At 41.3% G+C, this 25816-nt stretch overlaps 1 protein-coding gene across 6 annotated transcripts in view; it reads right to left on the bottom strand.

The window, feature by feature from the left end:
* CALN1 (calneuron 1) overlaps window positions 1–25816 on the bottom strand; it is a 520980-nt gene that overhangs the window by 7616 nt on the left and 487548 nt on the right. For all 6 annotated transcript variants that reach the window (XM_016138511.2, XM_016138512.2, XM_016138515.2 and 3 more), the window contains one exon: window positions 11441–11597. In XM_016138511.2, the coding sequence (XP_015993997.1) occupies window positions 11441–11597 (157 nt within the window). The remainder of the gene's footprint in view (window positions 1–11440; window positions 11598–25816) is intronic.

Below are 25816 nucleotides of genomic sequence, written 5' to 3'. Positions count from 1 at the left end.
CATTTCTGGGACGGCTCTCGGAGGAGACGGAACATCAGGTGTGAAATGGTGAAACTTCTACAACAAAGACATAACAGCTGTAATGTTTAGAGTAAGGTATAAACTTTCTGATATAATAGAGTTACAGCCATTCTACTTGGGTGGCTGCTGGTCCAAATGACTCTAAGTTACCTCTGGAGTTATTTCAGATGTGCCCACAAGTGGTTGTAGAGAGGGATCCCAGGGCAAGCAGCATCCACATCACACAAGTGTGTTTAAAATGCAGATTCTCAGGCGAGACTGCACCCTAGATCTACTGAATCAGAGACTCTGGGGGTGGGGCCAGTGATCTGTGTTAAGGTGATCCTGGTACATATGTGCTGAAGTCTGGGAAGTGGGGATCACATGAACTGTGGGCAAGACCAATGTGAAGCAGACAAGCACAAAACCTTCTCAGACTTTCCTGAGGCAGGGTGTCCCCAGCTCCTGCAGCCCCAGGGGTCTGACCTTGGGTCCCAGGGTTGTGTTCTCTTAACCTTTTTGTTGGGCCAGGTCTTGTACTACCATTTTTGTGATGCCCATGTGACACCATAGTGGGTCTCAATCACAAGGCCTTAATCAGGGGGTTATGGACCTAATTAGTGGGAAATGTAAATAACAAGTTAAAAGCTTTGATAGAGCCTGCTGAGAAAGAACAAGTCTCTTTTTCAGGCATTGCTTCTCAGGCCAGATTTTTTTCCCTTCTCTTCCTCCTCCTTGTCTATACCTCCTCCCCTCCTGGTCTTGGTCCTACAGAGATCTTTGCACAGTTTACCACTTAGTTTATGTAAGATATCTGTGCCCTGGAGGCAGCTGGGAGGCTACCTACACCAGAGCATCTCACTGAACCAACAGCATCAGTACCATGTCGGCTTCTGATATAAATGTGAATTTTCAGGCCCCATTGCAGAATACCGAAATCAAAATATCTGGGAGTGGAGGCCAGGAATTTGTGATGCAATAAGCTCTCTAGGTAATTAGGGAATCGCTGGGCCGCACCCCCAGAGTTTTTGATTTAGTATGTCTGGGTGTGGCCAAACAATCTGAGTTTGAGTTACTGGGGACAGGAAGGGTGTGTGTGTGTGTGTGTGTGCGCGCAAGCGCGCGCTGGGAGGGGCAGCAGTGCACATGTGTTAAGGACTTTAAGTATTGGTTCTTTACATTCAGATGTTAAGAAACCCAATGTTAAGACAGAGAATACTTTCAGGTTACCTTCCATTTTAAAAAGGGTCCTTCTGCTAGACACACCTTTAGAGAACCTAAAAAACATTCAATTTCAAGTACCTTTCCCCTTTGACATCTGTGACTCCTCTAGATCCCTGGAAGTAACAGGAAAACAGTAGGAGTCTGGTGATGTGTCCAAGGCAAATAGAACTTTCCCCAAGAGGAAAGGACTCAGGGGCTTGTAAAGGGGCCTCTAAAAATTACATAGACCCAGGAGTTCCTCCAGCAAGCCACACTTCACAGACACAGGGCCCCGGTGCAGGTCTCAGCTCCTTCACCAATACTTGTTGGTTATTTCTGCCATCATCTCTTAGATCTTGTTTGTTATCTTTTAATTCTTCTGAATCCCCTGGGCTTCTGCTTCCCTTGGATGATTGAAAGTATTTTTGGTCAGTTCTTTACTTGCTGATCATGTCTGGATTTTAAAATCTTATAGGTTTTTAGCTGGAGGAAGAAAACTCTCTTGTTCAGAGATGTGCCTTCCCCCAGGATGGGCAAATATAAAAAGATGCCAGCCCTCAGGAAGGAAAAAGGAGGTGGCATTTGAGAAGGAAAGGACTGAAGCAGATATAAGATATGGATGTGAAAGTAGTGTATCTAATACTTTCTGAGGACTGGCTAATTTATTCTGAGAAGCTCCTCAGCATAAAAATGCTTCTGAAGGTAGTCATCTACCTTTTCATCCTGAGAGCTGGCAAAGGCTTAAGGAAAAGAACAGTTGTGTGATTGGGCTCAGGGAAAAAGTTTTTGCTAAAGCCCTTTTTTTGTGAAGGACATTCAAGAAACAAGGTTACAAGCAACAGGATTATCCCCAGGACTGAGGCTGCCCCTTTGATCTAAAAATCCTTAAGTAGCAGGAGGGCAGAGAGATAAAAGAGGAGAGGCCTGGAGACTTAACAGTTTGCTTGTGAGGCCATGCAAATCTGAACCCAGACTAAAGTTCTGTAAGTGGAGTGGACCTGCCAGCTCATTCCTAGGTGGCTCTGAAACAGGTCATCATTTGTCCATAATTCAGATTCTGTGCCTTAATGAATCCTTTATTTCCATTTCTTATGTCACCACGAGTTGTGTGGCAGAGTGAAAAAGTAAGAACTTCAGAGCTAGATCTAAATGTGAATCATGATTATCTCATATCCTAGCTGTGTAACTTTGGGCAAGCTAATTTCCTGGGCCTCAATTTCCTCATTTATAAAATGGAGGTAATAAGACCTACCTTGTTGTGAAGATTAAGGACATAAGATGATACTGCAAGACTGTTTGTGCCCAATGAATGAATTCCCCTTTTAAACCTTTTAAAAACTTCCTAAACCTTTTAAAAATCTCAGCGTGTGTGGCTACTCGTTATGTGCTTTATATATGTAGTCACAGAACTACAGAGCAGCAGTCCTTTGTGAGCTGGGTGTGTGATCGTCATTTGATAGGAGAGGGACTCGAAGCTCCAAGAGGTGAAATTCCAGGTCATTTGGTAAATGATGGAGGTGGGATTTGAGCCCAGGTCTGATTTAATACACAGGTTCAAAACTTCTGCACAAACTCTCTCTTCTTGATCTTTTCCTTGGCAGTACAAGATTCCACAATAGAAAGAACCGAAGAAAAGGGACTTTGAACACTTGGTGTGACTGGCAGAGTATAGTCCAGAACTAATCAATGTGTCTGTTGAGAATAATTTAAGACCTATCTTTGGCTATCACATATTTGCATTGCACTATATTTTTGTATATTTATTTATTGTCTATGCCTACACTTTCTTTCCCCGACAAGAATATAAGTCAGCCTAGGATGAACTGTGGGTTGAGATCTGGTTTCTTTTTTAAACTGCCACTTAGGAGCAGCCCAGGGCAAGTGACTGAACTTCTCTGAGCCTCAGTTTCTCACCCTGTAAAAGGACCTAATAGTAACTCTTCTGCTAATCTCAAGAATCCTTTCAAAGATCAATGAGCAAATTAAAAAAAAAAAAAGTGAAAGCTATGTCCAACTGTGAATTGCTAGAGAGATGCAGGAGGAAAGCCCTGCTTGTTTTTCTCCTATTCCTTGCAGCCTCCAGCACAGGGCTGAGAATACAGAGGATGATTCCAAGCCTTTGCTTTGGTCCTTTCTCTCATTAATTCATCCGGAACTACAGCTAAACTCACCTTTCTAAAGCAGTGCTTATTATGCATCACCAGGCCCAGTAACGTTCCTGCAAAGTCCCCTGCTCCTGGAGAGGAGCAGGTTCTGTTCCTTCCAGCTCCTAAACTCAGTGGGTAGGGCCATAGATCACTTTCTATTCCTTTCCCACCTCTTCCTCTCAGACCACCACACCTACCCTCCCCAGCAAGCTCTGTCTCAGCCAAGCACGGCTCCTGGCTATTCTTTACGTGAGATTCTGTGGCACGGTTCACACCATTCCCTCAGGTAGAGGTATCCCTGACTTTCCATCTCATTATTTCTGGGCCTGACCCAAACTTTACTCTTTCATGAGGCTTCAAAGGCCTGATGTTTTTATTTTTTAAATGGTCTAGCTGTTGATATTTATTTTTAATTGAGATAGAATCCACATACCATAAAATTTACCCTTTTAGAACGTACGATTCAGTGGCATGTAGTACATTCACAAATTTGTGAAACCACTACTTAATTCCAAAGCATTTTCACCACTCTAAAAAATCCACTCCTCATTCCTCCTTCTCCCCACCCACTGGCAATCACTAATCTACTTTCTGGATTTGCTTATGCTGGGAATTGTATATAAACGAACTCCTACAATATGTAGCCTTTTGTGCCTGGCTTCTTTAACTTGGCACAATCTTTTCCAGGTTCATTCATGCTGTAGCACATAGCAGTACGTCATTCCTTTTTATGGCTGAATCATATTCAACTAAATGGGTGTACCACAATTTGTTTATCTAGTCACCAGTTGATGGACATTTGGGTTGTTTATATTTTTTTTACTCGTATGAATAATGCTACTATGAACATTTCTGTACAAGTTTTTATGTGGACATGTTTTTATTCTCTTGGGTACTAATCTGAGAGTCAAATTGTTGGGCCATATAGTAACTCTATGTGTTTAACTTTTTGAGGAAACGATTCCTTTTTGGATCTTACTGAACACTGAAAATGGCAATGCTGCTGGTGATCTTTTCTCTGTCTCCCTTCCCAGCAGGTCTTGAGCTCTCTTTCTAGCATAGTACTTGACATAGAAGGAGCCCAGAAAGTACACGAGAATGAAATGTGAGCTGGGGAAGTTTGACACAGGAGGACATAGACGTGGGGTTTCCTGTTTTCCTGAAAGCTTGTTAGCAGGCCCCAAACACTGACAGACCCCTGGCTGCCACAGCAGGACTTGGGTTTGTGAGCTCCAGTGCAGGCTCTTCCTTCTCATTATTTTAACACAGATTCATACTGCTTTACTCAGCAAATGACAGAAAAGGCTCTTGGATTTTCTCCTGGAGACAGGCGTCTACATAGATTTTGCCACTAAGTAGCTGGGTGACCCTGGATATAATGTATTCCCTCTGGCTTCAGTCTTGATATTTGCAAATAGGGCTGCATATCTTCAGAGGCACTGGCTCCCAAATGAAGCAATCAGAATCATAATAATTCTGATAAATTGCCCCAACATGGACCTACATAAGTGATATTTCTGGTACAAAATTTGGGACTCAGAAAGGTTAAAACAATACAAAACCCGGCTTAGGTGATTCTCATAATAAGCCAGAGCTACTAGGTCTGGGAGTTATTATTCCTCTGTGATCCTTCCAGGTCTAACATTTTTTTTTTTTGATTCTATGAAACTGGATATTTCTACAGCCTACAGTAGAACTAATTAAGAGCTTTTGAAAGAGATTTTTATATATATAGTGATATCAGAAACACCCAGGCACCTGTATGACATGAAGGTGGAATTGGAGGTAGAGGATGTGGTCCTTAGTATGTGTTATGATGCTTTCATTAATAGGAAGAGGAGCCATCTCCACAAGGGGGTGGGAGCTGTTCCCTTCTCAACCACAAAATAATATTGGGTTTTTAGACACCAGAGAGCTGTGTCCCGCTATATACCTTTGATGTAGTGGTCAGGCATTGTTGCGGCCTTTCCAGAAGTCCTTCCCCTTTTTATAACAAAATTCATCTTTTGTTTGCAGATTTGTACCTCTCTACCTAGCAGAACTCTCAATCCAGAGCTTTACCTTTCCAATGTAACAAACCACACTGACCAGGTAAAGTACCCCAAACTCTTGGCTTGGTCCAGCATTAGGCAAACGGGCCAAGCAGGTTTGATAGAAGCCCCCTTCTTGGAATAGAGATGAACCTTGAGAGAGAGAATCCTATTACTTTAGGGAGAGAGAGCCTTCCCAAGAATGAAGCCAACAGAGAGGAAAGAAGGACAGAGAGAAAGAGAGTAAGAGCGAGAGAGCAAGGTCGGGATGGGGAGAGAATGTCGCTTGAGCTCTTTGGGTCCAGGTCAGCCTTTGACTTCTATAATTTGAGCCAGAGATTTTTAGTTTAAGGGGGTTTGGGTTGAGTTTCTGTAACTTAAAACATAGCGTATTGACAAATACTTTTGGTAATCCCAATTTTGGCAAGGACTTGATGTTAGGAATGAATACGTCAAGAGGATGGTTCAGTCCCTGTAAATATGGTCCCTATCCCATCCTTCAAATATGTTCCAGCAGTACATATTCCGCACTGTCTCCAGGTAAAAAAATAACAATAAGAGGAGAACTGGGGCTAGGGACTGGCTAGTTTTGTTTTTTTTGTTTATTTGTTTTTAATGCTTACTAATATGTTAAGCTTTGTACTAAATATTGTCATGTGTTACCTCATTTAATCTCATAATAACCATAAGTCATTCATTATATGATTCCCATTCTGCACATGAAGAAAACTAGACTTTTAATATTTATTCAATTGCCTAATTCAAGTGACCTATTATGTGGTGAGGCAGGATTTTAAGTCAACCCCATCCCAAATACAGAGTTGGAGTTCTTAACCATTGTGTGGATTTATCAAAAATAGCTCTCCAGGTCTCCTGAAGCCCCAAATTTCTTTGGAAACTATCTCCTGTCTCACTGCCTGCCATAAACCTCAGCTACACCTTAATCTCCATATACCCAAGGAGAACAGGTTTTACTTCAGGAAAGGCACAGCACTAGGAGAGCTGGGAACAGATGGTGTAGATGACATATCACGCCCTTTTCATTTGGATGGGCATGAAGTTCCCAATGTGTATGACCAGGTGATGAGTCAGGTCTCTCTGTCCAGGTGTGCGTTTGACAGCCAGACAGTAACATTGTGACTTCAGCAGAGATAGCTGAGCTGGAGACCTTGGATTTGGCCACAGAGACTTTCTGACCTTCCACTGAGCCTAGAAAATTTTGAATCTAGATACGACCATTGTTGTCCAATCTTTGCTTTGGACAGATAAGGAAAATAAGTCTTAGAGAGTTTCGAAATAAGTTACCCACTATCACATAGCTAGTCTATACAGGGCAGAGAACAGAACCCACATGTCTGTACAGGGGTCCTCTGGGATTACCTGGCCTGTGTCACCTCTCTTGCCATTGCACTCTTGTCCCACAGTCTGAGGTGTGAATGGTGCAGAGAAGCTCTGCTATGTCTTTCACAGAAACTTTTATTCCCCAGTTGATAATCTTTACTTCACTCTTCTGTGCATTTTGTCAGGATGTCTAGAAAAATCTGACAGCTGGCATTCCATTTAGGAACAACACTTGGGGTATGTGTCTTGAAAGGGTTCACACACAGATCTTGCTGTACTTCCACCCAACTTCCAAATATAATATGATTTCATTGATGATGAAATGGAAAATAAGCAAGGATGATTAAGGGATCTTTGTAAGGGAGCTTCGTAATGCCTGTGCCCAAGGAAATGACCCAGACAAATGAAGAAGCCAGGGTAGGACTTTGTCAGGTAGATCTGGGTTCAAAACCTGACTTGCTATTTGACTTTGGATAGATCACTCCACCTTGCTGAGCAGTTTCCTTATCTGTACCACAGGGGTCACACAACTGATCTCTCAGGCTGTGCCCATAGGTCAATGGAATGTGTTAACAAATGACCAGCACTTGACAGACATACTGAACAGATTTCTTCCATCCCTTTCCTCCTGGACTGTATCAATAGGGATTAAGTAGTAAGCATTGAAGGCAAGCACTACCAAACTTAATATATAATTTGTCATAAAAACCCTTAATAAAGATCCGTGACAGGCAAATAGATGATTCAGCCACAAGATCACTTAATTCCACATAGGTCAACAACTGAAACCAAATAATAAATTACAAATTTGTCTCTCAGTGTCACCAAGCTTATGTTCACTAAAAACAAAATATGTGATGATTACAAGTGGTTGAACTGAAACAAAACATTTCAGAACTCTCTTATGTAGCATAGATGGTGCGTGAGAATCATGGTAGTGACATAATTTTGTACCTAATTCATTTTGATGGATGCAGACCTATATATTTTTCCAAATTATTAGAATACAAATATTGACAATTAACACACAAGTACATTGAGCATAAGTTAACTTAATAAGGGAATTCCAAAAAATCTGAGAGATTAGGATTGCCTGAAAGTCCTACTTTTAGCCAAATTATTGTCATTGGATGGGGCATATGTAGACTTTCATCCTATTTCTTCCTGTCCATACCTTAGGATAATATAGAAAAACTGCTGCTTACTTAGGATCACAGAGCCCCACCTACCATAGAGATAGGTAGATTGGAATGTGTGAGGGGCTGTTGTGTGTGTGAGAGTGTGTGTGTATTTGTCATTTGAGCTGACCTAAAAGGCAAACAAATGAAAACAAAATCAAGACAAAATGAAAACTAAATGGACGAAAAAACCCAGGGCTCTATACCCCATGGGCTCCTGGCCCATTTATCTTCTTTATTCTTCCATTCATGCAGAAGGAATAATCACTATTTTTTGCTTTAATGGCCAGAATCTGAACACTTTGTAAAAGTATCGGACCCCGAATTTATAAAAGTGGAAAGTATAATCGCTAACATAAAATGATGCTGATGGCATTTGGAAATTCTCCTATTAATTTCTGACTCCATGTCACATGGGTTACCCACAGCAGCATTTTTAAACCTTTTCCATACTCCAGAATCTCAATCTTGACTCCAACTTTGCTAACCTCAAAGCCATCTGATACAGATTTATCTAAATTCCAACTCTATCATAAAACATCTGTTTCGTGAACCATCTCCTTCCTTGCTTGAAGACAGATGTGTCCTTTCACTTTTTTAAGGCAAACACCTTCTGCCTTAAGTTTTTGTTAGTCATTGATCCCTTCCTCTGACACCACAGAGGACAAGATTTCCAGTATCCATGAATCACAGGCTCTACAGGAGAGCTAATCAGCATGTACATACTTGCTGCAGCAAAGCTCCAAAAAGAGTGGGAAGAAAGGGCTTCCTGGTTGGGGACAAGCAAGAGTGGAGGTGGCCTGAGCAGTGCCCTGGAGTCTGGGGGAAATGTCTTGCCCACTTTATTCCCTCTCATTGGTCAGTGTGAGTTATGAGGAAGATGAAATTTGAAGAGAAAAACCTTCTATTGCTTTAAAGTAAGAAAAGAAACCACCTTGCTCTTTCAGAGTAAGATGCTGGATTTACCAGGACTTGGCATGGTGGAAGCTGATAGGTGGGTGAGGGATTCAAGATGTCAGTTGGACGTGGCTCAAGTGACTAGACAGAGCTTGCCGCCTGGGCTAGGGAAGAGAAGGGATCAAGGAGTTGACAGCTTGGGAGACAGCGAGGGCCCAAAGGCCTGAGAGGGAGGTGAAGAGATTAGGAGGCATGAGCCATGCAACTGTGCAATCAGGCTGCAATAGGAGCAGAGAAAGGTTCAAAATGGTAGCAGGCCACTGTTTGTGGGTAGCCGAAGTGGCAGAAAAATGGAAGGGAGGCAGCCAAGATCAGCCACAGGGTCTCAAATGGACTCTCAGTTCTAGGGCACCAGGGAATGAACTCAGACCCTATATATCCTTTCTTCCTACACACCTTTGTCCAAAATATAATCCGGTAGGCCCTTTCCTGACTATGGAGAAGGCTATGAGTATTAAACATATGCACCTGTGACTTAGATCATCATATCCATGATTGGAAAAATCTTAAACCTAAACAAAACCAATAAACTTGAATTTGGGACCAAACAGTGCTGACAAAAAAAAAAAAAAGAAAAGAAAAGAAAAAGAAAAAGAAAAAATACTCTCTGACATGAAAATATGCAAAAGGGATTATATAATCAAGGTCACAGAGGTACTTCCAAAAAGCAGTGTGCTTATAACAAAATAATGTTTCTTTTATTAAATAAGATCATGAATTTTAAAGCATTTAGTACAGTGCCTGCCACTTATCACTTAACCCCTCAACCAACAATAGTAGTTCCCAATGTTATATATGTATGAATCATTAAAGCAGACCCAGTAAGACTCCATTTAGAAATCCCTTTGTCAGTCATTTATTTCATTAATATATGAGCTTTTGAGTAATAAAAAGACATTGCTTAAAGTTCAGATTACTTCTCAGTGCAGTCTGACCTTTTTTTAGATTACTAAGACCTGTGACATTTCTCTGAACAAAACACTGCTCCACAAACAAAGGCTCTTGTAGAAAATGAGATGCCCAGGAATATTCTTTCCTTCTTTCTCGAGAGTGGTTGCTGACAGTGAGGGACTAGAGCCCCAGATGCTTCCACTGTGAGCACAGAGTTTGTCAGTTAGGAATGAGATGGAGCAGGGAGTCCAGGCCTGCTGTTTTACCAAGTTTTAGTCCAATCTCTGCCCTCTTCACCCTTATTCACCCTTCCAATCCCCTTGTCTGTCTGGCTGGAAATGGCGTTGGATATGACCCTCCTACCCTGTGTAGTCTGTGCAGCTCCAAATATAGCCATTGATCCTATGGCCTGCATTACAGGAAGGACCACCAGGGCAACTTCTGGACCACAGCTAGTTTCTGTTTACTGTACATAGCACTTTTGAAAATTTTACATTTAAATGTCTTTACAAGGGGGCATTGCTCTCAAGTTTACCCCAGTCCCCATCACTCCCTATTTCCCTGGCTTGAGTTAATTTAGTTTGTCACCTTGGAGTATACGCCATCTCCTGTTTCCTCTTGTCATGGCCTTTAATGCTGCACACTAATGTAGCAGTATAACCCAGACAGGGCTGATTGGGGCCCAGGTCTTAATGAACCGCTGTGGCCACCTGGACTAGCTCAACCCTGAGTAGCCTTCCCACCATGGCTCGGCTAGCTCTAATGTAGCAGTTCCAAGACAAGGGAACCAAATGGCATTCTGGTGTTTATGTGATAGCTTATTTGTATATATTGACTTCTGACTATGTTCAGAAAAAAGTTTTTTTAAATAGCCTTTGTAAGAAACCTCAGCATTGAACAAGTTAAAAATTGCTTGGTACTCTGCTATACTGCTTTAATATATTTTAAAAATTCTAATTGTTAAAGCAACTCTGATTTTCAAAATTGGAAGGAGGTATTATATTATGTAGCTTTCCTGGAAAACTCTACTAATTAGGGGATAAGGTAGGCTGTTTTGTTTTTTTGTTTATTTATTTTTTTCTGTAAGTTTTCTTTCATGAGCCCAAGAGAAATGGCCTCTCATGGGTCCCTTCTTAGGCCCAGGACAACCTTATTTCTTTTGTAAGTACCTGACTAAGTTCATGAGGGTCCCTTCATGAATACGGCCCTTTTTGGCCACTGCATTCAGAGATCATAGTATAGAGGCTATCTATTCTTTGAGATCCAGTGAAGTAGGGGTAATTATCTTGATGTTTATAGATGAGGAAACACACTCAGAGAAGGTACACTCCTTCCCAAGTCACACATTTAACCATTGGACTTTACCGACAGTCTAACAGGCACTTTCTACCACCCCTGCAGTCCCTACAAAGTCACACATCTAGTCACAGACCTTCAAGAGTCACTGGAGGAATGGCAAGGTCAATGGAAGTTTTACAAAAATGCAGACTTTGGGGGAAAAAATAGAAAAATAAAAAGAAACTAGCTGTATCTTTGCAAAAAAAAAAGGGTCATTTAAGCTCAGCTCTAGATTCTTGGCTTTAGTACAAGGGCACTCCAGCCCAGGAGACTGTAAACAAATTTTTTTATACAGAGGATGTGGAGGTGTTGGCCTGTCCCAGACCAGGAGGAAAGCAGAAGCAAGGGTACCTACCGCCTTCAAACTCTGTCTGGCAGTTCCCTGAGGTATCGTTCAGGCTCTCCTCCTCGTTGATGATGATGTTCTCAATGTCCTTCATTGTTAAGTGGTCCCGGAAGGCATGATAGAGGATGTGCTTCAACTCTTCCAGAGTTATCCTTTGCATGTCAAACTGTGGAGATAAAGAGGAGTGAGAGGGTCTTGGGCACATGGGGGTGAGAACTCTGCTTGGGGCCTGACTGGCAAGCCCTAAAGCACTTCTTTTGAAATCTCCCAGCTTTTTAGGACATCAGATGAGCAGTTTTCCATCATGTTCAGCTCCAAGCATACTTGTGAACTTGCAAGAACTTATTGGGATACAGTGAATGTAACATATTCCCCTCAGTTGAGACTCTTGGAGAAAAAAATGCCACCTGCTAGTTAGGTTTCCCACTCAACCATCTGCTGTCACCCCTCCACACTTCATGCACTTTAGAGTTGTGTCACACTGTAGACAATGCATATGTCTCTAAAAATTTTATAATCTCCCAAGAAGCCAGTAATTCCCATCTTGATTTAAGTATATATCTTTTTCTAACAAGATAAAATGCAAGTTCAAAGCCATGTTTATGTGGCAGAGCAGCTGAAGGGGAGGTGGAGCATTCCCAGTTGTGTTCTTCCCCTCCTAGTGACAGCATTATGCTTTTCCACTCCGTTTCCATCAGGTTTAGTTATGTCACCTTTGTAGCCAGTGAAATGTTAAGTAGAAGTCACATATGCCACCTCCAAATAAAAGCTTTAAGAGCCATTGTGTAGTTCTATCATTTGTTCATTTTTCTCTGCCTTGAGAACAGCATGCCCTATACAGGGGCTGTTCCTTCTGTCTGGGTCCCAGAATGAGGATAAAGTAGAAAATACCTGTAGATATGCTATGAACGAAAAATAATGTGAATAAGAAATCCCCTTTGTTGTTATTAACCATAGAGACTTTGGGGTTCTTTGCTACTATCACATAACTTACTTTCAGTCAACAATACAGAAATTAGTACATGGAAATGAGAGGTTACAATTACACAAATTCTAAAATATGATGTATGGTTTCCAGGACTAGGCAGTGGGAAATAAGAAAACTGTTATTGGTGGTTAGAAAAATAACAACCCTTATTATGCAGTAGAAAAAACATTTGGTAAAATCGTGGCCTGTGATAACTTGTAGGACAGATAGATATATATTGCATAACTTTTTGGCTTTGGGCAAGAAATTTGGGAAACAGCATGTCTAGTTGGTTGCAACTGGTTGCATCTGACAGGGTGCTATAAGAAAGAGATGCGTTCAGAAAAGAACTGATTGGTTTGTAAGCCAGGAATAGAGAGAACTCAGAAATTCTTGGAATTGCTGGAAAGAAAACAGTTGTTTCTCATCTCCAACTAGGAAGAGATAAAGTTGAGAAATGCTTTAAATAACAATATAAGCCTATTAAAACAAATCAAAATGTCTTGTTAAAACCTCTAAATGTGTTAGATGACTCTCTCAGGGAGCTGGTTATTAGGTTGAGAGAGAGGCATGTCTTAAAAATAATTGTAGATGTGGCTATTAGCTTAAACCAATTGGAATCAAATATATAAAAATATGACTAAGTATTTGAGAGAGCTGTACTGGCCAAGAGCCAACAGTCCGGGATTAAAAGACTCTTTAACTCTTCAAAATGTATCGTGATCTTTGGGTTCCCAACCTCATGTGGGCATAAGCAATTATGAAGATGAACTACACATATCTCAAGAAGGACATATTTTCCAATGCCATCATTATATGAGTACAGGAGTAGCAAAGGCTGGATCCCCCAGATGGTGAAGCTAGGAATTAGGCTTGAAATCATGCAGTGAAATCAAGGGCAATGTCCAGGACATAGAGCTAGGGTCTAACTAAGGAATATTCCTCACCCCAAGTTCTATCCAACAGGGTTTCAGAATTGCTCTGAGTCTTAGACCGCTATGTATCTCTCATTTTTTTTTTTTCTTTTCTAGACAGGAATGATTTTGTGGTCAGACTGACCTTGTCCTACCACTATAAGTGAGTGTGTGTGGGAGGGTTAATTTGTCTTCTTAGGTCATATGTCTCCAGATCAAGAGAAGCCACACCTGTATTTAATTTATCTCATGAGGTTCTAGATCTTAAATCTTATGTTGTAATTGGATGGGACTTTTAGGGTGTCTCCCTTGGGGAGGAGATGAGTGTATTTTATGGCTGAAGGGAAGGAAATAAATGCTTATGAGCAACAGTGTGGGCTATAACAAGTTATATTATTTCCAATATTTGTTTCCCCTACCTGTGAGAGGATTATATCTCCCTGCCCATTGTCATCATGCTTTGGCCAACTAGAAGAAAGTGAAAGTGATAAATGAAAGTGGCAAATGTCTCAAAAGCCATTGCACATTCTACCATTTCTCTTTTGCTTCTGCCACAAAAACATGTACACTAAATAGGGGCTGCTCCTTTCTCCTGGGTCCTGGAATGACAACGTAGAGCTAACCCATGAAACACATGTAATTTGAGAAATAAACCCTTATTGTTAGCCATTAAGACTTTGGGATTTCATCAGTATAACTGAGCCAAGAATGAATACAGAGACCAGTGTTTTAAGTTAGTATGGATCATGATAAAAGAAAGTTTTAGATTTTTTTCTTTCCCTGCTTTCTTTGTAAAGCAATTGCTGCTTTGCTTTAAGTATGCTCCTTGTTCTAGGCATACCTCAGAAATAGTGAGGGTTCCATTCCAGACTACCACAATAAAGCGAAAAAGCACGTCTCACAATTTTTTTTTTGTTTCTCAGTACATATAAAAGTTATGTTTATACCATAGTCTATTAAGTATGCAATAACATATCTAAAAAACAAAGTACTTACCTTAATTGAAAATACTTTATTGCTAGAAAGTACTAACCATCACCTGAACCTTAAACCTCATGAACCAATGTCTGCTAGCTTCAAACTTTTCATCTGCATCTTCCTCACCTCTCTTAGCCTTCAATAAATTTGAAGAGAGTTAAGGCCTTGCTCTGGATTAGGCCTTGGCATAAGGGCAGGTTGTGGCTGATTAGATTTTCAATCCAGACCACTAAAACTTTCTCCATATCAGCAATAAGGCTGTTTCTCTTTCTCATCAGTAATATTTTCCCTGGAGTAGTAGTTTGTGACACCCGTAACAAATATAATAATGAAAAAAATTGAAATATTGTAAGCATTATCAAAATGTTATACCAGAGACATGAAGTGAGAAAATGCTGTTGGAAAAATAGCTCAGGTAGACTTGCTCAACACAGGGTTGCCAAAAATCTTCAATTTATAAAAAATAGAAACTCTGCAAAGCATAACAAGTAGGCACAACAAAACGAGGTATGCCCGTATAGCCAATCATTCAAAAGCACAGGTTACAACCTAGGCCTGCCATTGGCAACTGAAATGAAGGGCAGCCTTGTGAGACTAAGTATTTCTGGAATCTGATGTTATCTCTAGGTAAATGGTGTCAGAATTGAGTTGAATTGTAGCCCACCCAGCTGGTGTTGGAGAATTGCTTAGCAATGCGGGGGGAAAAACCCATACATTAGAATTGGGTGCAGAACCATAGAGTGCCTTTTATCAACATATACAATTAATCATTAAAAATATTTAAGTGTCTTCTGTTTGAAAAAAAATATTTTTTTTTTTACATCAATGTGTCTACTCTTATTTTCTTTCTGTGTAGATTTTCTGCCAAATGTTTGTCTCTCTGGTTTTTAAACTTTCTGTGTTATATTGAACACACCTCTTTAAAAAGGTGTGTCTCTTATAAAGAGACTGTGCATCCCTTATGAAGAGAATAGAGTTGGATTTTTAAAAAGTCTAATTTAGGGTTCTTTGCCTTCCAACGATGGAGTGTAATTATGTTTTCATATATTGTTATAACATGTTGGGCTGTACTTTTGTTATTTCACCTCCTGTTTTTAGTCTTCAACCTTCCTTCTGTTAAAAACAAACAAACAAATAAACAAACAGACAAACAAAAAACCTACAGTTGTCCTAGTTTTGATTATGCTGGTAGATATCTTTCCATTTATCAACCGTATTACTCAAGCCATAATTTCTTATCAAATTCAATAAATTAAATTGCATTTTCTCATCTTTCCTTGTGTGTGACAACAAAATGTATATGCCTTTTTTCCCCATCCTCTTACCTGACACGTTAGTCTTTGCAAGTTTAATTTGAGATTTATTAGGACACGTTTTCTACTATTTGTATCTTTTTCTTGAATACTTGGCTTCTGCATTTAATTTTGCAACAAAATTTATAAGAGCTGCTGCTACTTTCTCACATTAATTGATTTCAGTGCTCACTTCCATTTTTTATGATCATCCCAACCCCGAGTACTTGAATTTCATCCAAATAACTGCTAAATAACTTTTAAAAATAATTTGATAATGACACATTTGTGAACATGACATTTTCTGAGTTCTTATAATCTGATAATACTTTTCCCCCTTTCTCCCATGACAGACACTTAGTTTGGTATAAAATTCTGTAATATCACAAAATTTCCCCTCAAAGTTCAATTGAAATATGTCCAGTTCCTTCTGTTGTTTAATGTGGGGGAGGAGCAAAGAGGTTGGAATGGTAGCCTAAGTTTTACTTTGAAGATCATTTCTTTCTTTTTGGACACTAATAAAAAATATTTCTTCATATATGAAATTTTAAAAGAATGTGTTCCATGCCATATTAAGCTGCATATTTTTGCATTAATTTTGGCTGGAGTATTTTTTGTGAGGAGGCTTTTAATATTTAGACCAACATCATTTTCTTCCTCATTACTGTTTCCTGAAAACCACTTTGATTATTGTCTTTCTCCTGTTCTTTCTAATAGGTTCCTTCCTCTGGAACACAAATCATTCTTAATCAGATTTTTATTCCTGGTTTCTGTGTTTTTCATCTTTTCTCTAGTAATCTTCATCTCTTCGTTTTGTATTTCATGTCACCTTTTTTTTTTTGTGCTGTTAATCCTGCTTCTATTTTCTCTAGTAAAGATGTTAATACTGCGCTTTCATTTGGTTCCTTATTACTTTAGTTCATTTCCTTTGTGCCCCAGATTGTTATGGTTGCTGCTTTAAAAAAAAAAAAAATCCAAATTCTTGCATTGCTTTTAAAGATTAAAGTATTAAAGAACATCAAACAGGCATCTTCTACAGTTCTCACCTGATTCACTCTTCAGAGCTAAGCCTCTCTACATCATCCCTTTTCCTTGGGCTAGGCTGAGGTGTAATTAATGCATTGTCAGAGTTGCTGTGATTTCTGTTCATGTATATCTGAATGAGAAGTTGGTGACCTGAATGCAGGACTTGCAAAGGAGAGAGTGGGTGGGACATTCTCAGCCCCTGCTTACACAGGTGATTGGGGATTTTTGCAGAGATTTAGGGGCTGTGCACACCCATGGGCTCAGTTTGCAGTTCCTGCCACCATTCCTCAGGTGCAGCTTTGTAGATAAAGACGATCTCTTGCTTGAGGGTTCTCTGAAGGTGGGAAGATTGTGGTTTATCTTTGATTAATCTAGCACAGTGGTTCTAAAGCGTGTTCCCTAGGCCAGCAGCACCTGGAAACTGGTCAGAAATGAAAGTTCTCCAACTCCACCTGCCGACCTACTGAATTAGAGACTGGGGATGGGGCCCAGCAACCTGTATGTCACAAGCTTCCCAGGGGATTCTGCTGCTCACTTAGGCTTGCAAAATCGCATGAAGTTCTAATACTGAAAGGAGACCCTTCTCCCAGGTCATGCTGCTCTGCCATGTGGCTGTCTACCATGGCGATAATGTAGGGAGGAAGCAAAAGAACTGAAGTATTAATCAAGCCACATTCAGAGACTGCAACCTGCTGATCAGCCCTGCAGCCAGGCCAGGAGGATACCTGCAGAACAAAGGGAGGTTTTCTGCTGGAATTACTGAAAAGCCATTCCCCACGCCTGGGAAGGGGAAACAGGAAAAACAGAGTCTTCAAGTGGCTGCTCTACATGAAATAAAATTGTTTATTCCCTATGGCTAAAACCATAAAGAACTTATGGATTAAAGGCTAGGAATTGCCAACAGGCCTTTCACGCTACATATTCTTACCTTGTCAGTTACATACTCTTCCCCTTTTCCTTCCTCACTGTATGTCCATGTCAAACGAAATGGGTAAACAAAGTCTTTAAACTGCAACTCACAGGAAGTATAGAATGACATATAAACTGGATTCCCCAAACACTTGGGGGCTCTCTCAGTGGTCTCTCTAAGTGTCTTTCGGTGCTCTTTACTCTGTCGCTCTCACTGTCCTCACCTCTCTTAGGCTCTCTCATTCTTTGCCTCTGAGAGGAGACCACACTCTGTCTATGGAGTACGACCCTTTTTCTAATAAACTTTCCTTTTGGCACTAACTTTATCATGTTTTTGAATTCTTGTTTATGCTTCACCAAGAACCCTCTTCTCTCTCAGTGCAGGGCTTGAGTTCCCCGCCTCGACCTGAGGGAATTTGCCCTGTCCTGCATCAGTAACAAAACATCCCAGGCCTGCCTGCTCAGCTTTGTCCTCATCATCTGCTGGGAATTATACAATCCAAATAGGTGCATAGACAGAGTAGTTGATGGGACACAGAGGACAGGCAGCACTGTGACTCTGACAAGCGAAGAAGAGCATTCTCTCAGGAACTCCTATATTTTTCTCTTCTGGGCAGCCACTGTGTCTGGAAATTGGGTGCAAACAGGGAAGTGAGTTAGAGGGTTTCCCCTGCCTTTGTGGAGTCCTGTGTCCTGGGTCTGACTCCCAGGGAGGAGCACGCAGTATTGTCTGGAAGCCAGCCCCTCTCAATCCACCTTCCTCCACCAGCTCAGGGGCCTTTCTAGGCAACATCATTGCCTCAGTCCTCCCCGAACTCTGTCACTGCTCTTCCCACTGGGAGTTTTTTTGTCTCTTTATTGGCTTCTACCAGTAGATAATGAGCCCTCTGAGGGCATCTGACATAGTATTTACTGCTAGTCCATCACAGAGCCTGCCCCCTGCTAGATGTGGGATGAATGTTTGCTGAATGAATAAATGTGAATCCTCCGTTTGTTCCAAAGCACAACCTTTCCTATGTGCCTTCCACCCTCACTCAGTGTCATCCTCAAATCTGTGAGAAGGCCAAGAAGAGTTCTCTGTGTGATGGGACTTGCATGTTCAGATTCTCTGCCACTTCAAGATACAAGAGCAGAGTAATTGAATGTGTTTTCCTGATGGGAGAGGAACCTCAGGGAGCCTGAGTCTTTAGTCCAGATCAGAATTTTCAATAAGATGAAATATGGCCCCTGGGAGGACAGGGATCTCTACTCTGCTGGGAGCTTGCTCTGTGAGGCCTTTACCTCCAGTTTCAGTCCAGCCTCATGCAGACACCTGCATGGCTGGGGGCCACAGTGTCCATGACCAGATTTTAGGTGAATCCAAACTCAATTTAACTTTCACAGAAGGTGTAGAATTAAGTTGATGACAGTTCTTTCTCTGGAAAAAAAAGACGGGCAGAATAAGCTCAAAACATTGCCTATTTCTGTTCTTTACCAAAGATTCATCCTACCAAGAGAGTACTTCCTGGAAGACCAATGAGTCAGAGCTTCTCAGCCAGATGTGAGTTGGCTACAGTTCACCATGGTGGGAGCCCCGCTAGACTGGGACATCTGGACAGGCTCTTGGGCAGCCAGAGTCCCCTCTACACAGCCTGGGCACTCTCACACACTTATTTCTATACAGCACAAAACACATTTTCTAAGTGTGCCCCATGCACCAATGTGGCAAGATCATGCTGGTCTAGAGAGTTTCTTGCCCGCATCTCCCTTTCATGCTTGGCCCCACACCACAGGTAACACAGCTTCCTCTCTCTAATTAGCAGAACCTCAAACAGGGTGTCCTGCCAGCGGCTTGCCAATGGTGTCTAGATGTGAAGTACAAGTGATACCAGCACAACCAGAAAGACATTCAGAGTCATTCCTGGCTCCAAGATTTTCACCACATGAGGAATTAAACATTGAGACTGGAATGCAAGGCATTGTGAGACCCTCCCCGCCATAAGCAAAGAGGCAGACACATTATAGCCTTGGGAAAGATGAGCAGGAAGGGCAAAGGAATGGGAGGTTGGTAACAATACTGAAAAACAAGCTGTGACGGCTCCATCTAGACTAGAATATGTGTCCCCCCGCTTTAGCCTTGAAAGAATTAGTTCAAATTAGCATGAGGATTGGGTCATAAACGTGGCTCAGTTTCTACAAACTCCCTCTATGGTGGCCCAGAAAAAGATAAAAACACACAATCACACCAAAATTAAGACTGAGCACCTATTTACTGCCGTCATCTGGAAGAAAATTTCCACTAACTGCAGGACATATGGAGTGGACAGGTGGCTAAGAATCTGTGCCTGACATTAAAAAGATTTGTCCCCTGGAAAATAGTTGACATTCTGGAGGAAGGTAAGGAAGTACTTCCACCTGCCCCAGCTAACACCCTGGGCAGATGCCATCCCTAGTCTTTGCTCCCGAAGCAGCCCAGATCTCCTGGCCACCTGCTCTTCCTGCTCCTCTTCAAAAGCTACTGACAACAAGGCAGTTTGGAAGGGATGAGGAAATGGTCCATTTTTTCCCATTGCCTGACCAGCAGGCCTTTTTCACTCCAACTTTGCTTATTTCACACAGGCTTTCCCACATGTGGCTTGCCCCGCCGAAGCAGCTGTAGTGCCTCCAGCTCCACGTGTCTTATAGTGTGTGGCCTGTGTGCTGACTCTGACACACATCCTGACGCTGTGTGGCCAGAGTCCAGGGTCACTTTGACTCTAAGTGGCTTTTGTCTTATCACAAAACCCAGGCTGCAGAGAAGATGTGTTTCACTACCATATGGGTAAGGGAAGGTGGATTTCCATCTGGCAGTGTCTTTCTAGATGAAGGCCTGTAAATACATAGAGCTCTTCTGGGAGCTGTGCCCTTGGATGGGTCTCCCAACTGCAGATCTGAGAAGGGATGTCCACCAGGACTGGATTATTTGGATGCCAAATACCTAGTTTCCAACTAGATTGTCAGGTAGTAGGTAGGAGGGGAGGCTGGTTATAGGGAGAAGTTCTTCTGTGCCAGGCATGACCTCGTTAAGTCTAACAGGGCTTACTGCAAGAAGGAGGCAGAGTCTACACTGCAGGTCAGAGGTCGAATGATGTAGCTGAAGACAAGGAGCAAGGGAGTGAGGTACATGACTTCAGAGTTAGCACGAATCATTTGTGCACATGTGTTCTGCTTAGTCTCTGTAGGGGCCACACACTCTGGTGCTTTAATCTGAATTTGAATTCAGGGTGTGTGCCTCGCTTTCCCTGATACTGAGGTTGAAATGTGTGGCCACACTGTGCTGTGACAGGGAGAGAGCCACAGGCCAACCCCAGACTCTGACCGTGGCCGGGATAATTATTTCTGTGTATGCTTTTCTTCTACTTATTCCACCTCTTGAGGACCTACTGAAAACTAAGCACTCTTCTAGGCAGTGGGATTTAAAATTGCCTGTCCTCATGGAACTTACAGTATAGTTGGGGGAGACCAAGTACACAAAGAAACCAGTGAAAAATAATGTCAGATGGTGAGATATGTGTGCAGCAAATGAAGCAGGAAAGAGGCTGGGGCATTCCTGGGGGAGGGTTGCTGTTTAAACGAACCCATCAGGGAAGCTCTCATAGAGAAGGTGCCATTTGGGCAGTGACATAAAGGAGATGAGGGATAATCAGGAGGAGGGCATTCCAGGCACAGGGACTGGTGAGTGCCAAGGCCATGAGACAAGCACCTGCTTGGTGTTCTGGCAGAGGGCAGCAAGTGAGGGCTGAGCTGGACAGAAGCAGGGGGCACATGGTTCTACAAGGATTATGTTTCACTAAGAATCAGAAGACTATTTTACCTTTCAAAATGGCGATGACCACTGTGCCTAAGTGCTTTACCTAAGGTAAAAGTGAAGGTATGGTTTCTGAATACAGGTCAAAAGAGAGGCCCATTTCAACGGCCATCATGATCAAAGCCTTGACTGAATTCACTCATGCTTAGCCTTTCCACCAGCTTGCTCTGTACCACCGGTATGTGAACCTGTGAGAACTCCAGAGAACAGTTATGTCTGCCCTTCCCCCTGCCCTCCGGAAATGGGTATCGTGATGGGCCATTGTTAATGGCCCCAAAGATATCCACATCCTAATCCTGGAAACTTGTAAATCTGTTCCCTTATATCATAAAAGGGATTTAGAAGATGTGACCAAATTAAAAACCTTGAGATGTGGGAGATTACCCCGGATTATCTGGGTGGGTCCTAAATGTAGTCACAAATCCTTACAAGAGAGAGCCAGAGGAGATCTGACTAAAAAGGAGAGGCAGAGCGATAAAGGAAGCAGAGACCAGAGCGATGCACCTGAAGATGGAGGATGAGGTCACAAGCCATGGAATATTGGCAGTCCTCCGACAGCAGACAGATTTCCCCTCAGAGGCTCCAGACAGAACGCAGTCCTGCTGACAAGGTGATTTTAGCCCATTGAAGCTGGTTTCAGGAATTCTGATTTCCAGGATTCTAGGAGAATACATTTGTGTTGTTTTAAGCTACAATGTTTGTGATAATTATTTTATGGCAGCAATAAAAATCTAATGTAGGTTTATGTTTGGCTTCTGTTTATACAGTAAAGGCATTTTTGCCAAGAGTTCACTGAGGTCTGGCAAGAGCTCATCTCATCTTTGAGAGTTTAGGCACAGGGTACACTGATAGGCCTATTAAGTTTGTGATATCCAATTTCATCTCTGTATTTAGGCTCCTAGTAACCACCTCTGCTCCAGGCTGGAGACTGAAGTTGGCCAACACATAATTCCGTCTGAGAACAGTGAGATTTAAGCTCCTCGTGGTTAGAGCACTCCTGCTTTTTTCTCCTTTAAAGAATGTCATTAGGCTCTCAGGATTCTTTTGACAGCTTCCATCTGGCATTCAGCAGAACAATAGGATGAGATGTCATTGCATTACTTGCCTCACTTCAGAGTGTTCCTTCCACCACCCCCATGACCCTAGAGGAGTAATTCTTAGTCATTCTCTTCAGATAGAGAGGAAAGCCATTTCTGAAGGGGATAGGGAGTGGAGGGAAAAGAGCAAAACAGCAACAAACTAGAACTTTAAATAAGGAGATGTAGATCCGCTTGGGGTGAGCAAACGTATGAGGTTTGGATTTACCTTGATTTTGCCTGCAAGAACTGTGACCTTTCTAGATATTGGTACCTGTTCTGAAACAAGTCCCAGGAGCCAAGGTGACCTGCTTGAAACCCTTTAATGACTTCCTAGTGTTTTCATCATAAAGTCCAAATTCTTTGACAAAGCTTCCCAAGTGCTTCCATCTTCTGACCTTGCCATCTGTCCTGCCTCATACCACCCCTGCATCTGAATCCTCCACATGTTGACTGAGCTTCTCAGAGGCTGTCATACGCATCAGGTTTCTTTCATCTCTGGGCTTTCACCTGTTCCTTCTGTCTGCAACATCATTCTCTGACCCATGTCTTCTTCTAAATTCTCCTTCAGTCCTCAACTTCTCTGACATTCCTCTGGCAAGCTTCTTGAGTTCCCCAAGGTTAAATGTGCTTCCCTTTATATGTGATGCATTTATTCTATACATGATTTTATCACAATACCAACAATAGTGTATGAAAACTGCCTGCTGACACTTCTGTTTTGTCCATTAGACCATAAGATCCTTGAGGACAAAGATGTTTCCTGTGGTCAGTTTTAGCTCCATAATATCTAGCCAAAGTTAGCCCTAGATCAATATTTGTTGAATAAAATAAAGAGTGCCTATTGTCTTAAGAAATGGTGCAAAACAACCAATGCATTGAAGAAAATCCCTGTGCACAAAGAAAAACACATGGCATATGAAAATACTCAATGAAATGGGTCATGGTTATACATGAATGTGAAAGAAAGAAGAGGAATTGAATAAAATATAGTGACAATTATGAGACTTAAAGAGTAAAAAATATGGAGAGTAAAACATGAAAAAAAAAAAAAAAGGTGACCAAACAGAGGATAAAGAATCAGAAGACCAAAGTCAGGTGGGCTTAGGCTGAATGGAGAGTAAAAAGAGGTGAATATACAGACACAGTAGGAAAGAGGGGCAATGTAGGCTTGTGTGTCCCTCCCATGCCATAGGATTACTAGCATTAATTGTTGAAAACTAAGAAAACTTTTTCCTGAGAAGTGAAATTAAGGTTGTTATTATTTTTTTAGTGCCAAAATAGAAAATTCTTGACCTAATTTGGGTTCTCAGAGGAAACCCCCATACAGTTCAGAGCCTGCCTTCTTTCTTCAGGAAATCAGACAGGAGTCCAAGGTTAGGCCCAGGGCCCTCTGTTTATGAACTGGATCACAGATGCAGACTGTTAAGCCATATGCCCTTTGTTTTAGTAATTGGAATCCAAATATAGTATGTGTGGAAATGTGCTATAGAACTCCGTTTTAGTAACTAGATCGTCAACATGGCACTTGATCAGGCCCCTGGCCTTCTGTTTTAGTAACAGATGACAAAAACAACATGAGGTTTAGCTGTATAGTTGTCTGTTTAGTAACCAGATCACTAATGTGGAATTGGGTCACACTTCCTTTTTTTGCCTCGCCAAATCTCAAAGAAGGCATGTGGTCAGGAATTATAAGTCTTTGTTTTAGTAACCAGATCACAAACATGGCACATGCGTAAGTGGTAGAACTTCCAATTTAGGAACCAGAGTATGAACTCAGACTGTGGTTAAGTTATAGCCTTTCTCTTTTAATAAATGGATCACATGTATGACAGGTGGCATTGCCTTTCAATCACAAACTGAGCACATAGCTAAACTGTGCAGTGCTGCATTTTAAAAATTTCAATTATACATCCCAGCCTCATCTTTTAAAATTTTATTCATTGCCTGTGAAATTTTTTTTAGCTAAAGAAAAATAAACATTTTATAGAAACAAGATAATTGAGGCCATAAAATCATCAGCTCCACATAAGCACATAAAAAGATAAGTTGCAATCATATTGGTGTTAGTTAGAGCGCAAAGGTGAAGGATTCTGACAAAAACATACCACCTCTGCATATTTGGTAATGTGAGGGCATCAGAACGGCAAAGGGATAGACCAAGGCCATTCCATTTGAAGTTCTTTTGCTATTATGGATTATTATGTTGGAGAAGGTCTGAGTGTTATAACTTAAATTATTGCATATAAAATATTTACTCCTTCCACATCTACTGTAACTGGAGTATGTTCCTGCCCCATTAGTATTGGACTTGGCCACCTGACTTGGCTTTTACAATAAAACGTAATGGATGTGGCTTAAGTAGAGGTTGCTGGGCATGCCCGCTTACACTAAAGACATCTCAATGAGAAAAACTTTCCCTGAGTTTCCACTGTTTGAGCCTAGAATGAACACATGTGGGGAAACTCAAAATTAACTTGCACTAGAAGCAGAACCTCCCAGCTGAGCCTCATTGTAGATTAGTTGAGCCTCAGATGACTTCCAGATCCATAAACATCAGTATAAGTGCTTCTTGTTACAGGTCACTGAGGTTTGAGGTGATCTGTTGTGCAGAATCATTGTGCAACATTGATTGATATGCTTGGAATTTCCAAGGGCAAGAGTAACCACATGATTGGAGCAGGAAGCAGTATGAAAAAAAATACCATGCAGCTGTACATGGCTCTGGAGTGGAGATCAAGTCCAACAGAAAACAAGAGAAGAAAGGCTGACCCCAGGCTCACTTGCTCAGCCCCGCAAAAATAATGGACCTACCAATGTTCCTGGCTCTCTCCACACTCAAAAAATGTTGCCCGCTCACTGAGACTTGTACTAGTTCATGGCAAATTTATTCCATTATCTATTTTTCTTTATGCGAAGGATAGGTGCACTGGAGGAAATGAAAACACAAAGTTTGCAACCTCTGAAAAGGATTCAAGACATAAAAATTGCAAGAGAATCAAGCACTGAAGAAAATATAATTTTGAAAAATACTTATAGGAAATAAAAGTAAACTTTATATAGCAATTGTTTTGTGTTCTCTATGGTTTTTGTATACACATATATTTGTTGGTTAGAAGGAAACTAGCTAATATAAAAAGTAATGTTATAAAAATCTAATCATGCCATAATATAAATGTCAACAGAAGCAGTAAATAACAAAATTTATAGTAGGGAAGTGACTCAGTGATTCAGGTGGCAAAATAAGTATCGTTACTTTTACCATGCAGAAGAAAGAATTCAGGAATGAAAAACGTATGAGTAGAGATGATAAACATGAAAAGCATAGAATAGAGATGTATGAAAAAATCATTATTCCTAAAGAAGAGCCAAGAAGCAGTAGAACAAAAGCAATAAT

This window comes from Rousettus aegyptiacus, unplaced genomic scaffold, assembly GCF_014176215.1.
Source record: "Rousettus aegyptiacus isolate mRouAeg1 unplaced genomic scaffold, mRouAeg1.p scaffold_m13_p_8, whole genome shotgun sequence".
In the NCBI taxonomy this organism is placed as follows: Eukaryota; Metazoa; Chordata; class Mammalia; order Chiroptera; family Pteropodidae; genus Rousettus; species Rousettus aegyptiacus.
The sequence above is the reverse complement of the archived record's forward strand: the minus strand, read 5'-3'. Positions and strand labels throughout refer to the sequence as shown.